Source organism: Eptatretus burgeri, chromosome 9 (genome assembly GCF_056783735.1).
Source record: "Eptatretus burgeri isolate ZD-2024b chromosome 9, Ebu_testis_v1, whole genome shotgun sequence".
Classification (NCBI taxonomy): Eukaryota; Metazoa; Chordata; class Myxini; order Myxiniformes; family Myxinidae; genus Eptatretus; species Eptatretus burgeri.
Window position 1 is genome coordinate 104949322 of NC_140969.1, and position 24188 is coordinate 104973509.

Genomic DNA, 24188 nt, shown 5'->3' on the forward strand with positions numbered 1-24188 from the left:
GGCGAGGCTGGAGAGGAGACGGTAGAAGAGAGAAAGATCACCGACAAACCTGCGGTGATTGAGTGAGAGGCCCAAAGACTCAGCATCATTGCGGGAGATGCCAATGATCCTAAATGCCTTGGTTTCTACAGCGTGAAGCCGAGAAAGGTGAGAGGCAGGAGCACCAGCTCAGAGAGGAGAGCAGTACTCCATCAGGCTACGGACAAAAGCTTTGTAAGTGGTCAGGAGCTCAGGTGGGCTGAGGAAGGACCTTGCACGACGGAGGATTCCCAGTCGGCGACTGGCTTTGGAGGCGAGGTTTGAAATGTGGCTTTCCCAGGAAAGGTCATGGCAGATAGTGAGACCCAGAAGCTTGAAAGAAAGGACTTCTTCTGGAGGGTTGTTGGGAAAGTGGATGGGGGCGGTTTTCTAAACGGTCCTTTCGAAGAGACATAGCGGGAGTGTGAGATTTGTCTGGATTGTAAGACATGTTCCACGTGTTGGACCAGTTTGTGATTTTATCCAGATCTGCAGTGAGCGAAGAAGCTGCTGCTGCTTGCCGGTCTGAGGGATGACAGATGGTACGGCAGAGGGTGGAGTCATCAGCAAAGAGATAAAGAGGATTTTCCAGAGAGTCGGAGAGATTATTGATGAAAACCACAAAAAGAACAGGGCCCAGAACACTGCCTTGAGGAACTCCAGCCTGGACAGGAAGAGGGGATGAGAGAACTCCATTTAGGGCCACACGGTGTCTGCGAGCCATGAGTGGAGATGGCCTTGGATACCATGGGAAATCTTGTTTTCAAATCTTGTTGGATGGAGACAGATCTTGTTTTCAAACAACAACCCCAACAATTACTATTTATTCGTGCGATTCACATGGATTCTTTAAACAACAACAATTATAATAATTTGTTCGTGCGATTCACATCAATTCTTTAAACAACAACAACAACAATAATAATTTGTTCGTGCGATTCACATCACTTCTTTAAACAACAACAACAACATCAACAATAATTTGTTCGTGCGATTCACATCACTTCTTTAAACAACAACAACAACAACAATAATAATAATTTGTTCGTGCGATCACGTCACTTCTTTAAACAACAACAACAACAACAATAATAATAATTTGTTCGTGCGATCACGTCACTTCTTTAAACAACAACAACAATAATAATTTGTTCATGCGATTGTTCTTGAAAAGATAACAACGAGAACACTAGTCACCACATTGTTTTCGCTAACCGTTGGTGGTGGGTTTCTCGAAGCAGGTTTTTTCACACGGAGTCTGTAAGCACTTTGCCTTACCGCACATTTACACCATTTTAAAGTATGTTTTTTTTCTCAGGGAATTGTGCGGGTTCATTCATTAATTTTATTTTTATGATTTTTAAAATTCACTTCGTATATTAAAGGTTAAAGAAAATAAAAATTGTGATATTGTTGTTTCCGGTCGAGTTGGTTACATTTACCGTGTTTCCGATGCCTCCTGATTTGCCACCCGCCGTTCGCTTCCTGTCGTTTGACCTTTGACGAGACGAAGGTGAAAAATGTTTAAATGTAAAATTTCACCTTGTCCGTGACCCTGAAGCTGTGAAGTGTCGTGTTTGAATTTAAAACGATTTTTCCTGCGTCTCAGTGTCCGTTTGAAGGAATGGTGAACGTGAACAACGAGTCACTGGTTGTTGTTGTTGTTGTTTGTTGTACCGTACCTTGTGATCTTTCCTGTATTTCCCAACGAACGGGTTTTCCCCGATGTACCGGATATTTATTTATATAAACGACTCGTCCTCACTAACTCGGTCATTGTGACGAGACATCATCATCATCATCACCACCAGGTACATGTGAGTAATAAAATCGATTCCCAATCCTATTCGATGTAGTACAATGTCCGTGTAAACCGTGTAAACGGACGGTTTGGTGATGTGTGTGACGAGGACGAATCGATTCCATTCCGGTGAACATGGGGATCCTGATCTGAGGTTTAAATTATTATTATTATTATTATTATTATTATTATTATTATTATTATTATTATTTTTTAATTTAAATGATTTTTCAACATTGACAGACGGAGCCAAATCGATCCGTACACGTGTCACGTGATAATTACCACACAAACCCGAAAATGAGGTAAACCGGTGACTGTCCGCCCGTCCGTCCGCCCGCCCGTCCGCCCGTCCGTCCGCCCGTCCGCCCGTCCGTCCGCCCGCCCGTCCGTCCGCCCGCCCGTCCGCCCGCCCGTCCGTCCGCCCGTCCGTCCGTCCGCCCGTCCGCCCGCCCGTCCGTCCGCCCGTCCGTCCGCCCGCCCGTCCGTCCGCCCGTCCGTCCGTCCGCCCGTCCGCAAACGTCAGTTTATGATCGACGGACAACTTTATTTAAATGGAATGTTTTTTTTTTTTTACTACTTTAACACTTCCTTCTAGTTAGTTACTTCCTTGTAGTTAGTTACTTCCTTCTCGCTTCCGGGGTTTTAATTGAAAACTAGAACCGCACCCTATTTATACTACAGAACAAATAGGTACTATAGTACTATAGCATCCTGAACCGCACCCTATACAACCACACCCTATCTAACTAGCAAAGTTATCGGGCGTTGCTAGGCAACGCCAGGTCCCTCATCCCACCATCCCCCCCCCCCTTCCGGACTCTACCACCCCCACCCTTTCCCCTCTCTTCCCCTACAAAACATAAACTGTTCAACCTGGTGGCGGTGTGCGCTCTACTGCGTGCCAATCCAGTAATCTCGTGTATTCTGAACATACAAATATAATAAATAATTTTGTACATTTATAATTTCCACGTTGTTAATGTATTTCACGAAATAATATCCGCTTTGAAGGGGTATTCATTCAACAGGGTCAAGGTTGTGTCCGGTTTGGTGTTCCCATCTGAGTGCTGTACGTTGCTCGTGATGCTGGATTCCATGTATGGTGTGGGTTTCTCCATAATTGTCCACTAATGTCCAAGTACACTTTCTTCAAATGTCCTTATTGGTCCATCGTGTGTGTGTGTGTGTGTGTGTGTGTGTGTGTGTGTGTGTGTGTGTGTGTGTGTGTGTGTGTGTGTCCATTTGTGGTTTGAGATGTAACGAAGTCCTTCCAGGACTCAAAGTATCCTCCTTCGCTTCGGTAAGGGATCACGGTTCATGGACCAAGCTGTTCGACTTTGTTGTTCTCAGAGTTTTGTTCCGAGGGCTCTTTTCACAATCATCACTGAACCCTCGACTGTCTCCAATTGTAGTTCGTTTGTGGTAATATTCCCGGGGATGGTTTTTCTAATCTCCGTGAAGTTCATCTTTATTATTCCTGTTGCTCCAATTATCACTGGTGGTACAATTTTGGATCTATTCAGCTTCCAAGATCCCTTGATCTCATTTCTGAGGTCTATTTGGTGATCTTCTTGATTCCTGCATTATTAAAGCCAAAATCGCTCGGTAATCTCAATCAGCAATACTGTCTTTTCCTTTTTGTTCCTGAGAACGATGTCCGGTCGCAAGGCTTTGTTTTCTCTGTTCACGCTCGATGGGATCAGCAGGTCGTACGTGAACATGACGTCCTTATTTTCAATGATTGCCCTTGGTTCATGTCTCCATGAGTTTAATGCAACTGAGATGTTGAAATTTTTTTGCAGAAATGCCGATGAATCACTTTGCATACTTCGTCGTGTCGTTGTGTGTAAAGTGGTTCTGATAATAGTTTTTTGCTTCCTGAAAGCTGGTGATTAGTACTTTGTTTGTGTTGTCGAATCTACACTTCTCCGTCTGTCTCGGTTCCACCATGTTTTTAAAATCTATTGGTGTAGTGTCCTTGATCTTGGACATTTATTATAACTCGTTCTCCATCCCAGGTAAGCTGAGCTCTTCTTCATAGCCATTCCAGTGAACCTTCTTTGTCGATCCCAACTCGGTCCAATTATTTTTTTGTATTAACCTGCTCTTTTGTTTTCTTCCAGTTGGTGTATATTTGTTGGTATTTACCTCCGGCATTGAAGGTGAAGGTCGTTATGTTTTCACCCCTTTCTGTCTGTCTGTCTGTCTTTGTTTGTTTACAGAATATCTCAAAAAGTTGTGGACAGTTCCGATGTGTGACAAGGACGAACTGATTAGATTTGGGTGAAGATCCGGATCCAGATCTGGATACGAGAGTTATTTAATTATTCAAAATGATTCTTCACAATTGAGAGATCAGACCAAAAACGATATAGTCCTGTATAACATATTTCAAAAATGTAATGGGCTCGATATGTTCTCGTGGATCAGGGATTACGTGGCGGAGGTAAGTGCTCTCCCGAGTACCCTTCTAGTTCTTTTTATATCTTTCTTTTGTCTTTTTTTTTTTTACAATTGCTGGGGCTGTATTTGTTGCTGTTTAATTTTCCTGTGCAATATCTTCTATTCACATCTGTTTTTGGAAATTCCTTGCGAGGTGAATTGGGGATACTTTTTCAGGTTTGTTGTGTTCATGTTTGTTTCCAAATTGAATCCGATAGTCCGTTGAGCATTTCACATACTCAGCCAGTCCAACACTCATCACTCTGTGCACCTGGTTGAGTTCCATCAGGCCGCTCCCTCCCTCTCGTCTCGACAGGTACATTCTCGGGTGCACTGGTTTTAGTGAAACATTTTGTGGATAGTAAGGAGTTTTCTTGTTTTAATGTCTAACTTACTGATTTGTGATTGGGGCTAGTTTATTATTCCACAATCCACAGCTTGGAACACTGGTATGGCGAGTTGATTCCTGGCTTTGATTCTATTTCTTGGTGAGAGATACATTTTCAGGATCTTCTTCGTTCTCATTAGGTATTCTTTGGCGATTGTTTTGCTCATTTGTTTGTGACATCTTTGGCCCTCTTCTACTCAGTAGGTACTTGTATGATGCTTCGTTTTCTCACTGCTGTATTGTTGTTTGAAGGTTAATTTCTGTGTTGTCTGTTTTTGTTGGTTTACCTTGTACAAATGTGCACTCGACACGCTCATCTCGTCCAACTTCCATTTCAATGACCTTAGAGAATCCTTTTACTAGTTTTAGCTGTTCTGTCAATTTTTCGTCATTCGGTGTGAAGAGCTGTAAATCATCCATGCATAGTTGGTAGGTCACCTTTCCTGTTTCGTTGGATGTTCTTCTATTGTTTGTTAGGGTGTGTCCATGTCCTTGTTTGTTGTTGAGGTTATTCAAGTGGCTCCAGAGCCAGACAAAACAAGAGCAGGCAGAAACACTGTCTCCCTGGAAAATCCCACACCGTATCTTCACATCGGGTATTTCGATATTTCCTTCTGAGTGCTGTAATATCAACGTGCTATTCCAGAGCTCTATCGCTTTCCAATCAATCGGTTTGATTATTATCCTGTCCCCCACGCAGCGGGAGATGGGGTTTTGCAATAACTTCTGAGTGTATTATCGTTCTGCGTGTCTGTCCGGGCCATGGTATTTCAACCATTTGAGCTTTTGTCATCAAATGTTCAACAAACCTTTTATCATGAGCTTATGGAGTAAAATAATTAATAATTGGATCAGAATGTCAAATGACATAGTCACAGTGAACACAGATATGCCCGATCAGCTTGTCAAGTGTGAGATGGCCCATTTTTATAAATTGTTTCTGTGTTTCTTTATTCGACTTCGTTGTTGGACTTCGTCCGAAACGGGGGGGGGGGGGGGCTTTCGGATTTGGTTTTAGTTTTTGTGTGCGTGCATCCATAAACTATATCTCGGACATGTATGGACCGTTTTTTATTCGTACTTGGCACACAGATAAACAATGATTGTGTACATATGCACGTCATTTGTTTGTATTTTCGAGATCAGATCCAAGAAGGCCGACTGGCGGCCATTTTGTTACTTAAATGTGTCCCTAACCGTTTCTCAGACATGCACGGTCCGATTTTGTCCAAACGTGACACAAGCACAGTACATAGTGGCATACACTTGCACCGAACATTATTTTGTGATCTGATCAAAGATGGCCTACTGGTAGACTGGCGGCTATTTTAGTTTCAAATAAATATGGGTTTACCAATCGAGCTTTTGCCATCAAATTTCCAACAAACCTATATTTGAGAATATGGAGAAAATAATAATTGGGTCAAAGGGCAAAGTCACAGTTAGTACAAATATGTCCTATCAGCCGCCTGTCATCAAGTGAGAGACAGCCGGTTTTTTGTTTTTTATTAATCGCTTCAGTGTTTATTTATTTACCACGAGTAAATACAACCTGTCACTTCTCTGTTGGGAGTACTAATATTAATTGGGTGGGGGGGAGAAAGAGAGAAGAGGGGTGGGGGCAGCTATGAAGGGGTGAGTTGGGAAGGGGAGAAGAGCAATGAAAAGGGGGTGGGGTGGGGAGAGCGACGCCTCACCAAATGTCGCTATACTTTCTGGGAAGGGGGGTGAGCGAGGAGGAGGGGGAGGGGTGAGAGGGGGTTTGGAAGGAGGTAAGTGTGAGGGGATGGTGTTGGTAGGGGGACTTGAAGGGAGAATGGGGGGAGAAGTTCCCAATTTGTGTTCGGTAGTGGGACTTGTTGAAAAGTGGAGAGGTGTGGGGGGGGGGTAGTACAGCATTGAACGAAATGGGGTACGTTAATACAGCATGTGGAGACTGCCTGGAGATGTCCATGGGAGGGGGGGGGGAATAAGAGGGGGTTTGGGAGGAGGCAGCGTGATGGGAGGGGAAGGGAAGGGAAGGCGGCATGAGAGGTGGGGAAGGGAATACAGTGTGAGGGGAACGGAAGGGCAATAAAACACACCCAAACAGCGACATTTTATTTTTAACCGCGGGGTTCTATATAAAACCAGGTGAGAGCATTTAAAACCCATGCTACCGAGCAAAGGCCTACCTTCCTGCATGCATGCTCGCACATGCAGAGACCTTTGTACCCCTCCGGTCAGCTCACTCCGAATCTGATTCGTACATGCTACACTCTGAGGGAGTCGTTTTGAATTCAAAATTAATCTGTTAGTCCTTAAAGGCGCTGTCACACCTTAACGTTTTAGCCAGCAATGGCAACGTATAAAAATGTATGTAAAACGTTGGCGTACGCTGAAATTTTGAGTTTTTTTTTAAAGTTTTGGTCGTATTCATAACGTGTTGATCATATGCATAACATATTAGTAACGGGCACAAAACGTTTCGTTGTGTTATAGATAACCTATACCAACGAATGCTTAGCCTGTAGTCGGTATTTACAACCTATGCCCAACAATAGTTTAACTTGGGCATAGCGCGCTGCACGTATCGCCGACGAATTTGTGGCGTAGCCTGTTAAAAGGCTGCCACACGCCGATTTAAATCCTAACCGCCTGAAAATTGGAAGTGTCAAAATCACAGTCACACCTTGATGATTTAGCCAGCGTATGCCGACCTATGAAAAATGTGTGTAAAACGCTGGCACACGTCGAATATGGTATGGGTAAGTTGTGTATACGTTAGGAGCATGCTGAAAAACGAGGAAGTACACTGTAATATTCCGTGGTACGTCTAGTACGTCGTGAAATTTCAAGCATGCTGAAAATTTTACGACATACGCGACGTATGGCTCACAAGTTCCGCATACGCTGGCATAAGTTCTCTGCACGCTCCGCGATCGTTGACACACGTCGGACACACGTTACTTGTAAGTTACTCATAAGTCGAAACACGTCGAGGTAATGTTTAGCATACCCGAAACTTAATTTTTAACCTATGAGTAACGTGCTTTGAAACTATGAGTAGCGTGCTTTGAAACTATGTGTAACGTATCTCAAACGCACATTGTCGTATGTAGACGAATTTGATGGATGTCTTCCGGACGACCACAGAACGTACTGAACGTGTTTCTAACTTACATCTACCGTATAATGGCGTATTGGCAGCGTTTAGGGGAATTGGTATATACAAATGGGCTTCACAAGAGGATCCCGTCAGTGTTCCAGACTCCATGTTGAGTAGATGTCAATGTCAGTAGTATCAGTAGTAGTAGTAGTATGTCCATGTCAGTAGTAGTAGGTGAGCGTGATGGGGAGGGTGTGGGTGATGATGGATCCTCGTTGCGTCCACGAATAGGAGACTACTTTGCACCATTGTTCGATGTTCTTTTCGGCTAATTTTTTTTTCTCATTCCCACGATGAACTATTTTTTTTGTTTCAGTTTTAAAAGTATTCAAAACGACTTGGACAAATGCCTCATGTACTCGTAATGAACACAGAACGCTTCGATAACATACATAAGTTATATCAACGATTGATTAGCATGTTTTAGGCGTCCACAACCTATGCCCAACGATAGTCTAACGTATTCATAGCGTGGCAGTGTATCGTCGACGATTACGTGAGGTTTTCTATTCATAGGCTGCAACTTCACTTTTAATAAATGGCTGTCACTCGCCTATTGTTTTTGGACGCTGGTGCTCGGCAAATGAAATAGTTTCCATTGAACGAGTTAAATCGCTTCCACTGGACAATTGAAATGATTTAATAATAATGCTTGGTTATCCTTGGACCCACTCTGGCTAGCAGCTCGTCGAACATCGCTGGGGGCATTCGCAGGAAGTTGATGAAGGATGCATGGTCCTCGTTCCGGAGTTCCACCATGAGCTGGTCATATATGCCGTAATGGCGTCGCCTCCCGATCCATGGTCTCACCCAGTTCCTTCTCCTCCATTCACGTCTTCTCCTCCCGGCTGTATTCGCATGCAACTGGTGCAATGTCAACTCGATGAGGTCATGTTGATGTTCGAGGACAGGTAGGTATTGTCGTCTCAGCGTTGCCGTATCCTCCATCTCTCGGAATGACATGGACATGTACTCACCACGAAGTCTAAAAAAAAAGACTGGTTCCTCCTGCGAAGCCCCTTTTTATATACCAATTCCCCTAATCACTGCCAATACGCCATTATACGGTATCTGTAAGTTAGGAACTCGTTCATTAAGTTCTGTTGTCGTCCTGAAGACGTCAAATACGTCTACGTCTTTTTCAAGTAACGTGTAGCGAAGTGTGAACAACGTTCGTGTAACGTGCTTGCAAAACGTTACTCATAGGTTAGAAATAAGTTTCGGGTATGCTAATCATTACCTCGATGTGTTTTGACTTATGAGTAACTTACAAGTAACGTGTGTCAACGATCGCATAACGTGCCTACAACTTATGGCCAGCGTAGCGGAACGTGTGAGTCGTACGCCGGCATACGTCGTTAAATTTCAAGCATGAAAAAATTTGAGGACAACCCAAAAGTACAACGTTTAAAGCCAGCGTACTACGACTTGTGGCAGTATTTTTCAGCGTGGTCTTAACGTATACAAAACGTACCCATAACATATTCGACGTGTGCCAGCGTTTTAGACAAATTTTTCATAAATCGGCATACGCTGGCTAAATCGTCAAGGTGTGACAGAGGGTGGATGATTGGTAAAGGCCCAGTCACACCTTGACGTTTTAGCCAGCAATGGCATTGTATCAAAATGTATGTAAGACGCTGGCTTACGTTGAACGTTTGATGTTTTTTTTTTTAAAGATTCGGACGTATTCATAACGAGTTGGTCGTATGCATAACATATTAGTAATGGACACAGACCGTTTCGTTGTCTTGTAGATAACTTATACCAACGAATGCTTAGCCTGTTGTCGGCGTTCACAACCTATGCCCAACGATAGTCTAACTTATGCATAGCGCGCTGCACATATCGCCGACTATGACGTGACGTAGCCTATTAAAAGGCTGCCGCACAATGATTCAAATCATAACCGCCGGAGAAATGGAAGTGTCAACATCGCAGTCACACCTTGGCGATCTTGCCAGCGTATGCCGACCTCTGAAAAATGCGTCAAACGCTGGCGAACGTCGAATACGGTATGGGTAAGTTTGGTATACGTGAATAGAACGCTAAAGTACGCTATCATACGTCGTAAGTGGAGTACGTCTTGAAATTTTAAACGTGTTAAAGGTTTTACGACGTACTTGCCGTATGCCTCACACGTTCCGCATGCGATGGGAATAAGTTGTACGCACGATAAGCGATCGTTGGCACACGTCCACACACGTTACTTGGAAGTTACTCATAAGTCGAAGCATGTCGAGGTAATGTTTAGCATACCCGAAACTTATTTCTAACCTATGAGTAACGTTTTGTAGGCACGTTACACGATCGTTGACACACGTCCACACACGTTACTTGTAAGTTACTCATAACTCGAAACACGTCGAGGTAATGGTTTGCGTCAGTATTCCAGACTCCCTGTTTTTTTTTTTTTGTTTTGTTTTTTCTTCCGCATGATGGTGATGTTGACACTTCGATTTCTAGTGCGGTTATAATATAATTAATAGGCTGCCGCTCAACGATTTAAATCATAACCGCACTAGAAATCGAAGCGTCAACATCATCGTCATACCGAAGAAAAAAAAAAACAGGGAGTCTGGAACACTGACGCTAACCATTACCTTGACGTGTTTCGAGTTATGAGTAACTTACAAGTAACGTGTGTCAACGATCGCGTAACGTGCCTACAACACGTTACTCATAGGTTAGAAATAAGTTTCGGGTATGCTAAGCATTACCTCGATGTGTTGCGACTTATGATTAACTTACAGGTAACGTGTGTCAACGATCGCATAACGTGCCTACAACTAATGGCTAGCGTAGCGGAACTTGTGAGTAATACGCTGGCATACGTCGTAAAATTTCAAGCAAGTTAAAATTTGAGGACAGCCGCAAAGTACAACGATGAAAGCCAGGGTACTACGACGTATGGCAGTGTTTTTCAGCGTGCTCTCAATGTTTCCAAAACTTACCCATAATGTATTCGACGTGTACCAGCGTTTTAGACAAATTTTTCAAAAATCGGCATAAGCTGGCTAAAACGTCAAGGTGTGACTGGGCCTTAAGGGGGGGTGAGGGAGGGAGAGGTATACTGAAGGCGGGGGGGGGGTGGGGGATTTGACAAATGTGACGTCTAGTTTAATGTCCATCCAAGAGATGGCACACACATTGATGAATCACCCTGCCTGTGAAACACCAGGAACATAGTTCATAGCTGAGTCGGGATTCAATGCAGCTAGACAGCTTAGAGCGAGTATGCATACCCTCTCGGCTATCCTGCCGTGATGTGATTCATTTTTTGTAACAACTGAAAACATGTTTTTTTACTCGTAATCATCTAATTCATTTTGCCTTCCGAACTCCAGAGATGTCCCCATGGAGAACCGCACCACGATATCACCATGGAAGCTTAAATAGATCGAAGCTTGAAGAGCGCTTCAAGCAAGCAATCCAACAAAATGATTGAATAAACTTTCAAAAACGTTTAATTTTTTTTTATATGCATCTATCTATGTCGAAGTGATGGGTCGTATAATGAAAGATCGTACCTCTTCCTTCGTGTGCAGTGCAAGGCTACAGGTAACATCATTGGCTGAGAGTGTGGCTGTGCCGCCCCTATTACCAGTGCACTTGATTTCACCAATCTCGGAAGCATAGACTGAGTCAATCCCACCTGGTGTTAATTCAACGGCCGGCAGGGGCTCAAACTCAGAACCTTAAGATCCCAAGCCAGCTACCCTGACCGCTAAGCCAACACCAGGCTTAGACAATCGTGCAAAAATGTTGAAATAAAATTGCACATTTCCAACATGCGAGCCACCGCCTGAGGGACCGCACGACAACGTGGAGCCAAATGCAGGCGAGTAGGGCCTGAACTTTGTTCAAGTTGATCGATATATTCAGTGACAGTGTGAATACTTTTGCTATGTATGGCGATGGCTTGGAAACGAACAAGCAAGTGGCTTGTACAGTGCTCAGCAAGTGGCTGAAGCACACAAGCAAGCACTCCAACAAAATGGTTGATCAGGAATGGACGGCTGGCTTGGCAAGCGATTAGCGATTGTCGATCGGTCGTATAAACACCATGCGCCCAGAATGTCAAGCAATGTCCGAATTGGATAAATGAACACTTTGTTTTAGTTGTCAGAACTGGTGCTGAGGTCAATTAAGAAGTTTAGATTTTAAAATTGGGGCTCAGATGAAGAGATTCTCGAGGTTATGGCATGTGCGGAAATGGACTACCGGGCATATATAAAGCATTGCAAAGTATCCAGCGATTCGTAGGTGTAATGATCAGGCTTTCGATGATATGGGTGAGGAAAGTGGGGGATGAAAATTAAAAACTTTATCGTTTAACCGCAGGCCAAAAAAAGGCAAATTATGACCACAGGAAGGGATGGCGAAGTGACCAAGGAGCCTTTATAAAGGATAATTAAATAAGGCTGTTATTTATCTTCAACAGGGGTGTTTTAATGATCCCAAACACCCAATCTTCACTCATGCACTACCTTGAGGTTCCCTTCGTAGGCACGCAAAGTTCCAGGCGGTTAGGTTTCATGGTTTTGGAGTTATGAAGGAGACACACGTGTGCACGCATGCACACGCGCATACACATACGCATACACATACACATACACATACACACTGACTGACTATGACTGACACACACTGACATTTATTATTATAGATTGAGCTTCAGTGTGTCTGTCCAGGTCATAACATTTTTACCAATTGAGCTTTTTTTCATCAAATCTTCAACAAACCTTTATTATGAGAATATGGAGAACACAAATTAATAAAATCTCCAGTTTTTATGCCTCTGCTGATGGAGTCGCCGGAGGCATTATGTTTTCAGGTTTTCTGTCCGTCTGTCCGTGATCGGCTTTCGTTACCCCAATAACTTGAGAATGGCTGAATGGATCCAAATCAAACTTGGTACACATATGTATCATGATGTAAAGATTAATTGATTAGATTTTGAGGTCAAAGGTCAAATGTCAAATGTCAGAGGTCATGGTCGGTAAAACTGATGTTACTGCGCAAACTTGTGAACCAGTGATGGGATTTTGACCAAACTTGGTACAAGTATACAGTATGATGCAAAGATAAACTGATTCGATGGTGGCATCAAGAGGTCAAAGGTCAGAGTCCATGATATCCCAATGATAGGTCGGATCTGCATCCGGACCTGAACCAAAATCTCATCGGCATGTTCTTATCACCTACCCAACTCTTCCACCAAGTTTCGTCTAAATCCATCCATAACTTTTTGAGATATCCTTCTCTCAGACGGGTGAAAATACAGCCTGCGTCCACCTCCACCTACGGTGGAGGTAACAACCTGTTCAACCCTCCCCTCATATAGAGTACTGTTGTGTTTCTTGGTGGAGATTTGAAAGATGTGAAGAGCTTTATCGTTAAATGTATCATCAAAATGTAATGTAATTAAATGAAGTCTTGAGATGCATTATCTTGTCATGTGCTTGGAGAGAGACCACCACAGGGTGCGTTCAGATGACTACACGCTACGACCCATAAGTCACAGAGCCCACGTTGCCGTAAGTCACAGAGCCCACGTTCTGAGCGGTTTGAAAAAACACGTCGCTAAATCCAATGCTGGAGAAACAGGAAACAGGACTCCTACAATGTTGTAATATAGTGAACAAACTTATTTACAACATCACAATTTACCCAAATTACATTAAATCCATCATTGTTGAGCACATATGTGAAATAAACAGTTCACCAAAATGCACCACCACTATCTCCGAATTCTGAAACCAAGGCAACAGTCAGAGTATGTGGGCATGTTGAAACCGCATCAAGTATGTAGTAACTACTACTGACCAATGGTGAGTTGCAAGTTACATGTTTGTACCATGATTGCCAACCTAGTTCGCATTTCTCTGCAGTTTACTTGATTTAACATTGCGAATACTAAACAAATGTATCAGTCAATATTTTATTGCATGAAATTGTCCCAAGCAAGGTATCGAGCCACTCTCGGTAAGGGGCAATATGATATCGAGCAATTTCATATTACATATGATGAAGAATTTGTTTCGCAATTCGATCAGAAATTGCGTGGAAGAACTTGATGTCAAAACTTGAATTCCCATTGGTTCTGCCTTCATGATTACACCTGATAACTTGTGGGTTCACTGGCTTGCAGACGTACATCTTGGTCCGCTGAGGCTCATGGCTCGGGTTCTTCTGTTCGTTGCTGTGGTAGTGTGCTCACTTCTGCTGCTGAATGGGGCACATGCAGCACAAGAAAAGAACTGGGTTGTGATCGTGGCTGGCTCCAATGGCTGGTATAATTATCGACACCAGGTGTGCTTTCTCTCTTCTCACAGCACAAATGCTTACACAATAATCAGTAATAATACATTTGACTGTGAGCTTCAATTTTGGATGCACATTGTCTGATTGGTGCTTTGCAGGTGGGGTTACATCACTATGTGTACCGTCCTTCGGATGAACCTAAAGCTACAATAGTTGGCCGTTAAAGGTCCCACAGTGTCTTTCATGAAGAGCAGGTGAGTTATCGCCAGCACTGTCGGACAAATTACAAATTCTTACCACCTTTAATCAAACGTCAGTACCTGCGAGCCAGTTCGTGAAAATTTTGGATGAAAAACTTTCCCTGGCCAACCGTAAAAGATGGTAGGAATAATTGCCATCACTGAAGTAGTAGTTGTCGTAGTAGATATTTCATTTTCTTTTTCTTTCTGCATAATCATACGAGTCGAAAATAAGCTATTTGGTGTCTGCCTGTCTGCGATCGGTGGTTATTTATTCAATCTCAACAAAACTTTCCAAGGGGATTTGGGGTCACATGGCAGCTGTTGTAGCAACTTCCCCCCTTCTCCAAAGTGATTTTCTGCCTTGGTCTCACGGTGTGTTAAGGTGTACATACGCAGTTGTGAGAAAAAGTTTGTGAACCCTTTAGAATTTTCTGTATTTCTGCATAAATTTAACCTAAAATGTTATCAGATCTTCATCTAAGTCCGAATAATATCTTCTTCTTCTTTCGGCTGCTCCCGTTAGGAGTCGCCACAGCGGATCATCCGTTATGATCCGCATACTGATTTGGCATAGGTTTTACTCCGGATGCCCTTCCTGACGCAACCCTGCTCGCCTCTTACGACACAGGGATAAGGATTGGGTTTCGCCATGATTCTGGGCTGCAAAGTCCGAATAATATACAGTGCCGATATAAAGTCTACACCGCCTTTCAAAATTTTCACCTTTTGTTGCCTTGTAGCCTGGAATTAAATTGCACTAAATGAGACTTTTTTTTCCACCTTTATTTACACATCGCGACCCACCACTTCCAAGTGAAAAACAAATTCTACAAATTTCAGAAAATGAAATAAAAATACAAAACTATAATATCTTGGTGAGATAAGTGTCCACCCCCCTGAGTTTATACTTGGTAGAAGCACCTTTGACAGCAATTACAGCTGTGAGTCTGTTGGGACAGGTCTCTACCAACTTTGCACAACTTGATTGGACAATATTTGCCCATTCTTCTGTAGAAAACTGTTCAAGATCGGGGAAGTTTTGTGGGGAGCATTGATGGACAGCAATTTTCGATTGGATTTAGGTCGGGGCTCTGACTGGGCCACTCAAGGACATTTATCTCTTTGTTCCTTAACCACTCCAGTGTAGCTTCGGCTGTGTGCTTCGGGTCGTTGTCATACTGAAAGGTGAACTTCTGTCCCAATTTCAGGTTTCTTTCAGACAGCAGCAGGTTTTCCTCTCGGATCCTGTATTTTGCTCCATCCATTTTCCACCTTCTGTCCTGACAAGTGCCCCAGTACCTGCTGAAGAGAAACATCCCCATAACATGATGCTGCCACCATCATGCTTCACAGTAGGGATGGTGTTCTTTGGGTGATGTGCTGAGCTGCGTTTGTGCCAAACGTAATGTTTTGCATTTAGGCCAAAAAGTTTCATCTTGGTTTCATCAGACCACAAAACGTTTTGCCACATGGCTTCAGAATCTCCGGAGTGTTTTTTTCCATACCTCAAACGCGACTCAAAGTGGGCTTTTTTGAGTAATGGCTTCCTTCTTGCCACCCTTCCGTACAGGCCAGACTTGTGGAGTGTTTGGGATATTGTTGTTACTTGTACACAGTGATCAGTTTCTGCCATAAAGGTATGTAGCTCTTTCAAAGTTGTCATTGGCCTCATGGTGGCCTCTCTGATCAGTCTCCTCCTTGCTTGGTCATCCAGTTTGGAGGGATGGCGTGATCTCGGTAGGGTCTTGGTGGTACCATATGCCTTCCACTTCTTATTGATTGTCTTGACTGTGCTCCAAGGGATATTCAAGGCCTTTGAAATTTTTTTTTATACCCATCCCCTGATATCTGCCTTTCCACAACTTGATCCCCGAGGTCTTTTGCAAGCTCCTTGGTGCCCGTGCACACCATTCTTGTTCACTGTTTCCTGATGGTGGACTCATCAACACTGACATTTGCCAATGCAAGAGAGGTCTGTCGATCCTTAGACGTTACCCTGGGGTTATTTGTGACCTCCTGGATTATTGTACACCTTGCTCTTGAAGTGATATTCATTGGATGACCGCTCCTGGAAAGAGTAACAATGGTGTTGAATTTTCTCCATTTGTACACTATCTGCCTGACAGTGGATTGGTGGAGCCCAACATCTTTAGAAATGGTTTTGTAACCCTTTCCAGACCGATGAGCATCAACAAATCTTTTTCTGAGATCCTCTGAAATCTCTTCTGATCGGGCATGACACGCCCTCCACAAACCTGTGTGGTGAAGACCAGACCCTGACGGTGATGAACAAAGATTATTTTTGTCATGTTGGGCAAGGCCACCCAAACTCACTCCTGATTGTCATCAGAAATGATTGAAACACCTGACTGTAATTAGCCCCTTAATTGAGCTGATTATCCTCGAGGTTCACATACTTTTTCTGACAAAGAAATTGAATGCTGGATCATTTTGCTCAATAAATAAATAAATAAACAAATAAATGAAAAAGTGTGTGTGTGTGTGTGTGTGTGTGTGTGTGTGTGTGTGTGTGTGTGTGTGTGTGTGTGTGTGTGTGTGTGTGTGTGTGTGTGTGTGTGTGTGTGTGTGTGCGCGCGTGTGCGTGCTCTTTGTTTAATCAGGTTCATTTCTCTTTATTATTAAGACTTGGATGAAGATCTGATCACATTTTAGGTCAAATTTATGCAGAAATTTCTAAAGGGTTCACAAACTTTATCTCACCACTGTAGCTTATCGTAGTGTTTCGTGTGGCACACCCAGCAGAAGTAAAAATTATTATAACCCAAACTATTCAGTCAATTCTGTCCTATGTATGACAACCTTCTGAAACAGTCGCTATTCTTGTTTAATACAAAATGGAAATAAATTTGGAGGAAACCCGATATCCTTGAGGAATTCTATGTTTATTGCATCCACAACAGACCAATGGTTCCAAGCCATCTCAACTCGCGAGGCCTCTATCGAGGTAGGCTGCTAGCTCGGCCACAATGATCTTTGGCTAATAGAGGTACTTTAATGAGTCTTTACATATGAATGATTTATCTCATTCCTTGTCCGATATATATTGTTGCGGATTCGCGCCCGCCGGCGTGCAAGCGGCCACGTAACTCAAATCGCGGCACGTCGCCCACCGGACGGACAATCCCGTCGTGACCCTCTCGGACTAACGCCAGGAACTAGTCACGGGTGGGCCTTTCGGCCTCACCACGATCGTGCCAATCGGCCCCCCGCGTGGGATAGGGTTGCTCGCCAAATTCGACCTACCTAAGTACCCACACGGAGGGTAGACTGGGCGATCGCACCTCGCCGCAGGTCGACTTCGGACACAGGCCACTTTAAGCGACCCGTTCCGTACTATCGGGATAACCGAGCGGTGTTATCGTCGGCCTCGACGGTTCGATTAATTCTCGGGCGTATTTAGCCCACTACCAACCCTTTACGTGAAGTAAGATGGAGATTCAATGAAAGAAAAAGACGAAGCGAAACGGGAAAAACAGTTCAACATAAAGCACATTTCGCGATGGCACACGGATAGCACACATATACAATTATACACCAAAAGCAAATGTAAAAGAAGAAGAAGAAACACACAATAATGCACAAAAAGCAAATGCAACAATGCAGATCGAACCGACTACCGAGCACACGGCAACACTTGTACAGTTTTACTTCACAGACGGCGCCGACAACACATATACTCAAAGCAAAAGAAAAAGGGACCACCCTCCACTATGAGGGGGCAGACGGGCCTGGGGCCGAGACCGCGTCGAGCCTACCCGTCTGGTGATGAGCCGCAAAATGGCGGTGGCGCCCCGACTCCGCGGGCCTCGCGGACAGTGTCTGGTATGGGGTGGGAACGGGGCCCCCTTCTCGCACTATCTCAGCGCGGGGGGAAACAGGAGGGGGTTGTTGATGCTCGGGGGAAGGAGGATATCTCGCTGGCTCGGGTCCCGCGACGAGCGTCTCCACCGCGACCTCGGTCGCGTTACCGGCCTCTCCTCTCCGCAGCTCCCCGACTCTGACACGAGCGCCCTCTCGACTGCCTTCGCCGCCACCTCTCCAACTCTCCCACTCTCCACAGCTCAGTCCAACTGCTTTCTCCGACTCTTCTCTTGACTGACTCTTCCCAACTCAACTCCTGCCAACTCTTCCCAACTCAACTCTCGCTCTTCCCAACTCAACTACTCCGACTCTTCCCAACTCAACTACTTGACTGACTCCTTCACCTTCGACCCTTTACCTCTGGCTGGCTCCCCATTGGACAGAGGAAAAGTGGGCTTGAATGCTTTTTGATCCGCGAATCTGCATATAGCGACCACACTCCGACGCACCTGGAGGCGGGGCCAAATCGCCCCATGCTCACTGATAGGACGGAACAGAAGTGGGCGTGAATCGTTTTTGATCTGATTTCTTCGGAAAGGCTGGTGCCTTTGCACCCGCCGCTCGGCGCGCGCCCTGCACGAGTCCAGGATCGGTGTCCACAAGCGGCGCGGGAATGGCGGTGATGCGATGGTTGCGAGAGCGAGATGTGATGGCAAGGGTCATGGCTGTGGTTGTGAAGCGGCGTTGCGGTTGGTGGTTGTTGTGTGATGGCTGTTGAGACGTGGTTGGTGGTGGTAGTAATGGTAGTAATGGCGGCTGGTCCAAAATAAAGATAGTAAAAGAAAAACGGCTATCTAGAAGGGTCGCAGCCCGAATGAATGACATTTATTCCCTCTAAACAACGGGTTTGGGCCTAACTACACATATACTTACAGAGATATCTCACCTAAGGGACCTGAATGGTGGTTTGCGAATTTCGTCAACCACAACAATATATATATATATATATATATATATATATATATATATATATATATATATATATATATACATACATATATATATATATATATATATATATATATATATATATATATACATGCTCGGGGGATATATATATATATATATATATATATATATATATATATATATATATATATATATATATATATACATATATTGCTCGGCAATGGTGGCGTCCATAGCAACGGTGCTCAAAAGCATACAACTAGATCCTGGTATGAACCTACCAGTCAAATTTCATCAAAATCGGTTGACACCTCTGGCCTCCAGAACTGTCCATTACATACATACAGACAGATGGAAAACCTGAGAATAACGGTAGTCTAGCGACCACCCAATATATATATATATATATATATATATATATATATATATATATATATATATATATATATATATATATATATATATATATATATATATATATATATATATATATTGGGTCTTTCCGAGCCATCAGATTATACAGTATGCGGACTGTATATGGATTGTTTATAACATGTATTGGGGCTTCATATGTGATTTCTCCCAGCCATGGCTTTGAAGTGTGATGTGAAATATTGTCCCTGTCACCTTTACGGCCCAATTGTGACCTTTATTTGATGCATAACCCCATTCGTAATGGTCGCTAGCATTGTTTAATACGAGCCTGAGGGAAATTTGGAGCAAATTGGATGTACTTGCACACATGGGCGGAGTATAGGCTAAAAGTGACCGTTCCGCAAAAACCAATGGAAGTAATCAAAAAAAATTAAAAACAATGTCACCCGCAGGGTGACCCGTATCTTGCCAAAAGGTGACCACGTGTGACTTCTTTAAGGTCACACTGAGGTGAACAGAGCTGCTATCCACCAGGAGCGACTCCTTGAGGAATATCTGCCTACGAGAGATTCCGATGAGAATCGTTCTACAGAGTAATCATGAAAAATATGCGTTTGCCTCATAACGTCACCAAATGACGTCATAATGTCTCAAGCTTGACATATCTAGAAAGCACTCATCAAGGTGTTCAATTTGTGGTACTTCACGATATGGTTCCTAAAACTTGAAAATTTGACCTTGGGTTTAAATATGTTTGACCTCAGGCGCTAACCATGAAGGTCAAGGCCAATCGCCACCAAACATTAATCAGCTGAGCGCCAGACCATGAACTATATTCCCATGAAGTTTGAAGACGATCCAATCAAAATTACTCATAAAATAAGGGTTTCGTCGACTCCCTTGATTTGCGACAGTGACCTTGGCCTTTGACCTTTACCTTCAAAATTTTGTGCACTGAAAGGGACCTCTATAGGCCTCTGATATGCAAAGTTACAAAAATTTCCAATGATAACTGTGCTCTGCAGAATTTTTTTTATACGTGATTACAGACAGACAAAAAAAACAAAAAAAAAAAAAAACGTACAAGCTGACTAACATATCTTGAAAAAACTTCGTTTTGGCAAGATAAAAAACCTCATTATAACCAGTTGTCAAGTCTTGGCCACCGTCCCGCAACATTCATGATCAGATTTCTCTCAACATCCCTATCCTGCACTGCTTTCTGAAGCTCTGGCAGAGACAGCTTCATTGCAACCTTTACCCCATCCATCAAGCACAAACAAGTTCTGCTTCTTCTGCTTCCCTCAACTATACCCTGTATGGTTGATTTCTCCAGCCTTTTGTGTTCTGCATGCATGGTGTGTCCAACCAACGTATGAGAATTTCTCTTTTAACATCATTGCTTCAAATGTGGTATAATAATTTCTTCAATCACTGATTGGTTTGTTCTTATTGCAGTGCATGGGATTGTTACCTTACGCTCGCGAAGTAAAAAGCGGGGTTAAGCGATCGGTCGCGTACGTGTGCCGTGCGTACGTGTCTGCATTTTTAAAAAATAATTTTCTCAGCAACCGTTCGTTTGATTGACACAAAATTTTCAAAATAGGTGTGCCGCCTCCTGAATAATTTTTTTTAAGTCAATTATGATGTCATAGATCAAGTGGTACAGGCACCATCTTGGAAGAAATGAAAAAATTTGCATCTCTATATCTCTGAAACCACTCCATGGAAAAAAAAATTGCACATGGCTCATTATGAAGTACTCCCCATGGGGAATAAGATGTTAATAACGTCATTCGACAAGTACAACTCTTGATTCGATAAGTAATAAAAAAAATTTCTTTGCAACTGTTGGTCCAATTGATCCGAAATTTTGACCATCGATGCGCCACCTCCTGTAGGAGTTTCTAATGATAATTATGATGTTATAGGTCATGTGGTACAGGCACCATCTTGGAAAAACCAAAAAACTGCACCTCTATCTCCGAAACCGCTCCATGGAAAAAATTGAAACGTAGCTCATTGTCAAGTACTTCCCATGCGGAATAAGATTTGTTCATGATGATGTCATTGTTGCCTTCATTATAACATCATGATTCGACAAGTGTGAGGTTTGATCTGGTCAGTATTAAGTTTGAGATGAAAATTTTCGTTTATATATTCTTTGTTGTCATGTGTTGTGCAGGCGGATGCTTGCCACGCGTACCAGATAGTACACAGCCATGGAATTCCAGATGAACAGATCGTTGTGATGATGTATGATGATCTGGCCAACAACACAGAGTAAGTTTTTATTGTTTTTTTCTCAAGTTTATACTTCTTTACCATCTCTTCCCAATTGGATAGTTTTCAAAGATTGGTTGAAGTTCTTAGGCTAGTGTTGATGTATTCTATGATAATGTAGTGTAGCACCAGACCTGCCATTTATATTGGGCGACTTGTGTGCACGTTGATTAGAAACGTACTGATGGTTATGATGGTTATCTCCTTGAAACATACTCAACATCAGTTGAGTTACTGATGGTTATGTCCCCAACAGGCGGGGTGAAAACGAGGGATTATGGGGAAGGGCCATGATCCCCTTCGTGGCGTAAAGTGGTACGGTTATGGGGAGCACAACTGAAGTTAATGGCATGGTTCTTATGTTTCATGAAGAATTTTGTCTGCATCTGGCCATTGCTTTCTGAAAAGATTTTTAATAAATTACCTGAATTTGAGGTGAAAACCCCCCTTTTCAGCCTCTTGGAGGAGACGGCTCCGTTTGGGGAGCACAACCCCATGAGACCTTACTGTTCTGATGTAGCGTACCAAATTTTGGCCATATCAGTTATGTAGTTTGTGAGAAAAATATGTTTTAGTGATTATGAGGGATTGGTGGAGGGAGACCGTGGTTCTCTTTCCAGGGCAGATACGGCCATGGGGAGCACAACTTCAGGTTAGGGTATGGTCACGATGCTGCATGACCAAGTTTGGTCTGAATCTGGTTGTCCGTTTCGGAGAAGATGATTTTTCAATGAAATACCAATATTTGGGGCAACCACTCCCCCCCCCCCCTTTCACCGCTTATAAATTAGCGGATCCAGATGGCGATCACAACCCATAAGACCTGACTGTTCTGATGCATTGTACCAAATTTGGGGGATTAGGTAGTTGTGGAGAAGCAGATGTTTTCATGAAAATGAGGGATTCGGGAGGTGGAGGATACGGCGATGAAGAGCACAACTTGCGGGTTAGGGCATAATCCCAATGCCTCGTGGCTAGTTTGGTCTGGATCTCTCTAGCGGTTTCTGAGAAGATTTTCAATATATATATATATATATATATATATATATATATATATATATATATATATATATATATATATATATATATATATATATATGTTTGTATATATATATATATATATATATATATATATATATATATATATATATGTTTGTATATATATGTATATATATGTATATATATATATATATATATATATATATATATATATATATATATATATATATATATATATATATATATATATATATATGTTTGTGTATATATGTATATGTATATATGTGTATATATGTTTGTATATATATATATATATATATATATATATATATGTTTGTATGTATATATGTTTGTATATATATATATATATATATATATATATATATATATATATATATATATGTTTGTATGTATATATGTGTATATATATATATATATATATGTTTGTATGTATATATATATGTATATGTGTATATATATATATATATGTTTGTATGTATATATATATTTATATATATATATATATATGTTTGTATGTATATATATATATATGTTTGTATGTATATATATGTGTATATATATATATATATATATATATATGTTTGTGTGTATATATATATATATGTATGTATATGTTTGTATGTATATATATATGTGTGTATATATATATATATTTGTATGTATATATATGTATATATATATATATATATATGTTTGTATGTATATATGTATATGTATATGTATATGTATATGTATATGTATATATATATATATATATATATATATATATATATATATATATATATAATGTATATACGTTTGTATATATTGTTGCGAATTCGCGCCCGCCGGCGTGCGATCGACCATGTAACTCGAATCGCGACCGCGTCGCCCACCGGATGGACAATTCAGTCGTGACCCTCCTGGGACTACCGCCAGAAACCAGTCACGGGTGGGGGTTTAACCCCACCACCACCCAGTCAGCAGTCCACCCGCGCGAGATAAGGTAAATCGCTGAAAGTCGATATACCTATGGGACTCGCACGGGTAATCTGCCGAGGGATCGGACCATGCCACAGGCCGACTCCGGACACGAACCGCTTAAGCGGTTCATTCCGTATTACAGGGATAACCGAGCGGAGTTATCGTCGACCTTGATGGTTCCGATTAATTACCGGGATGTTGAAACCCACTACAAATCCCTTACGTGATGCAAGATGGAGATTCAATTAAAGGAAAAGATGAAGCGAAACGGGGGAACAATTGGAAAAGCAAGCACTTTTATTGCACACACACAAACAAGCACGTATTCACAGTCAGCAACAGTTTTCATACAGTCAAAGAAAGAACAAAAGCAAGAACTACAACCGAATATCACTTACACGGGCACACTTACACAGTTCTACTTTACAAGACTGGCGCCACACACAC

At 42.4% G+C, this 24188-nt stretch overlaps 1 protein-coding gene across 6 annotated transcripts in view; it reads left to right on the top strand.

Annotated features, from left to right (window-relative positions):
- The first annotated feature begins 1255 nt into the window (after positions 1–1255).
- LGMN (legumain) overlaps positions 1256–24188 on the top strand; it is a 65183-nt gene continuing 42250 nt past the window's right edge. The window contains exons 1-3 of one of the 6 annotated variants that reach the window (XM_085896496.1): positions 1256–1278; positions 13955–14115; positions 21661–21758. In XM_085896496.1, the coding sequence (XP_085752622.1) occupies positions 13981–14115; positions 21661–21758 (233 nt within the window). In that variant the 5' untranslated portion in view covers positions 1256–1278; positions 13955–13980. The other 5 variants (XM_085896494.1, XM_085896492.1, XM_085896493.1 and 2 more) reach the window with 5 other exon arrangements.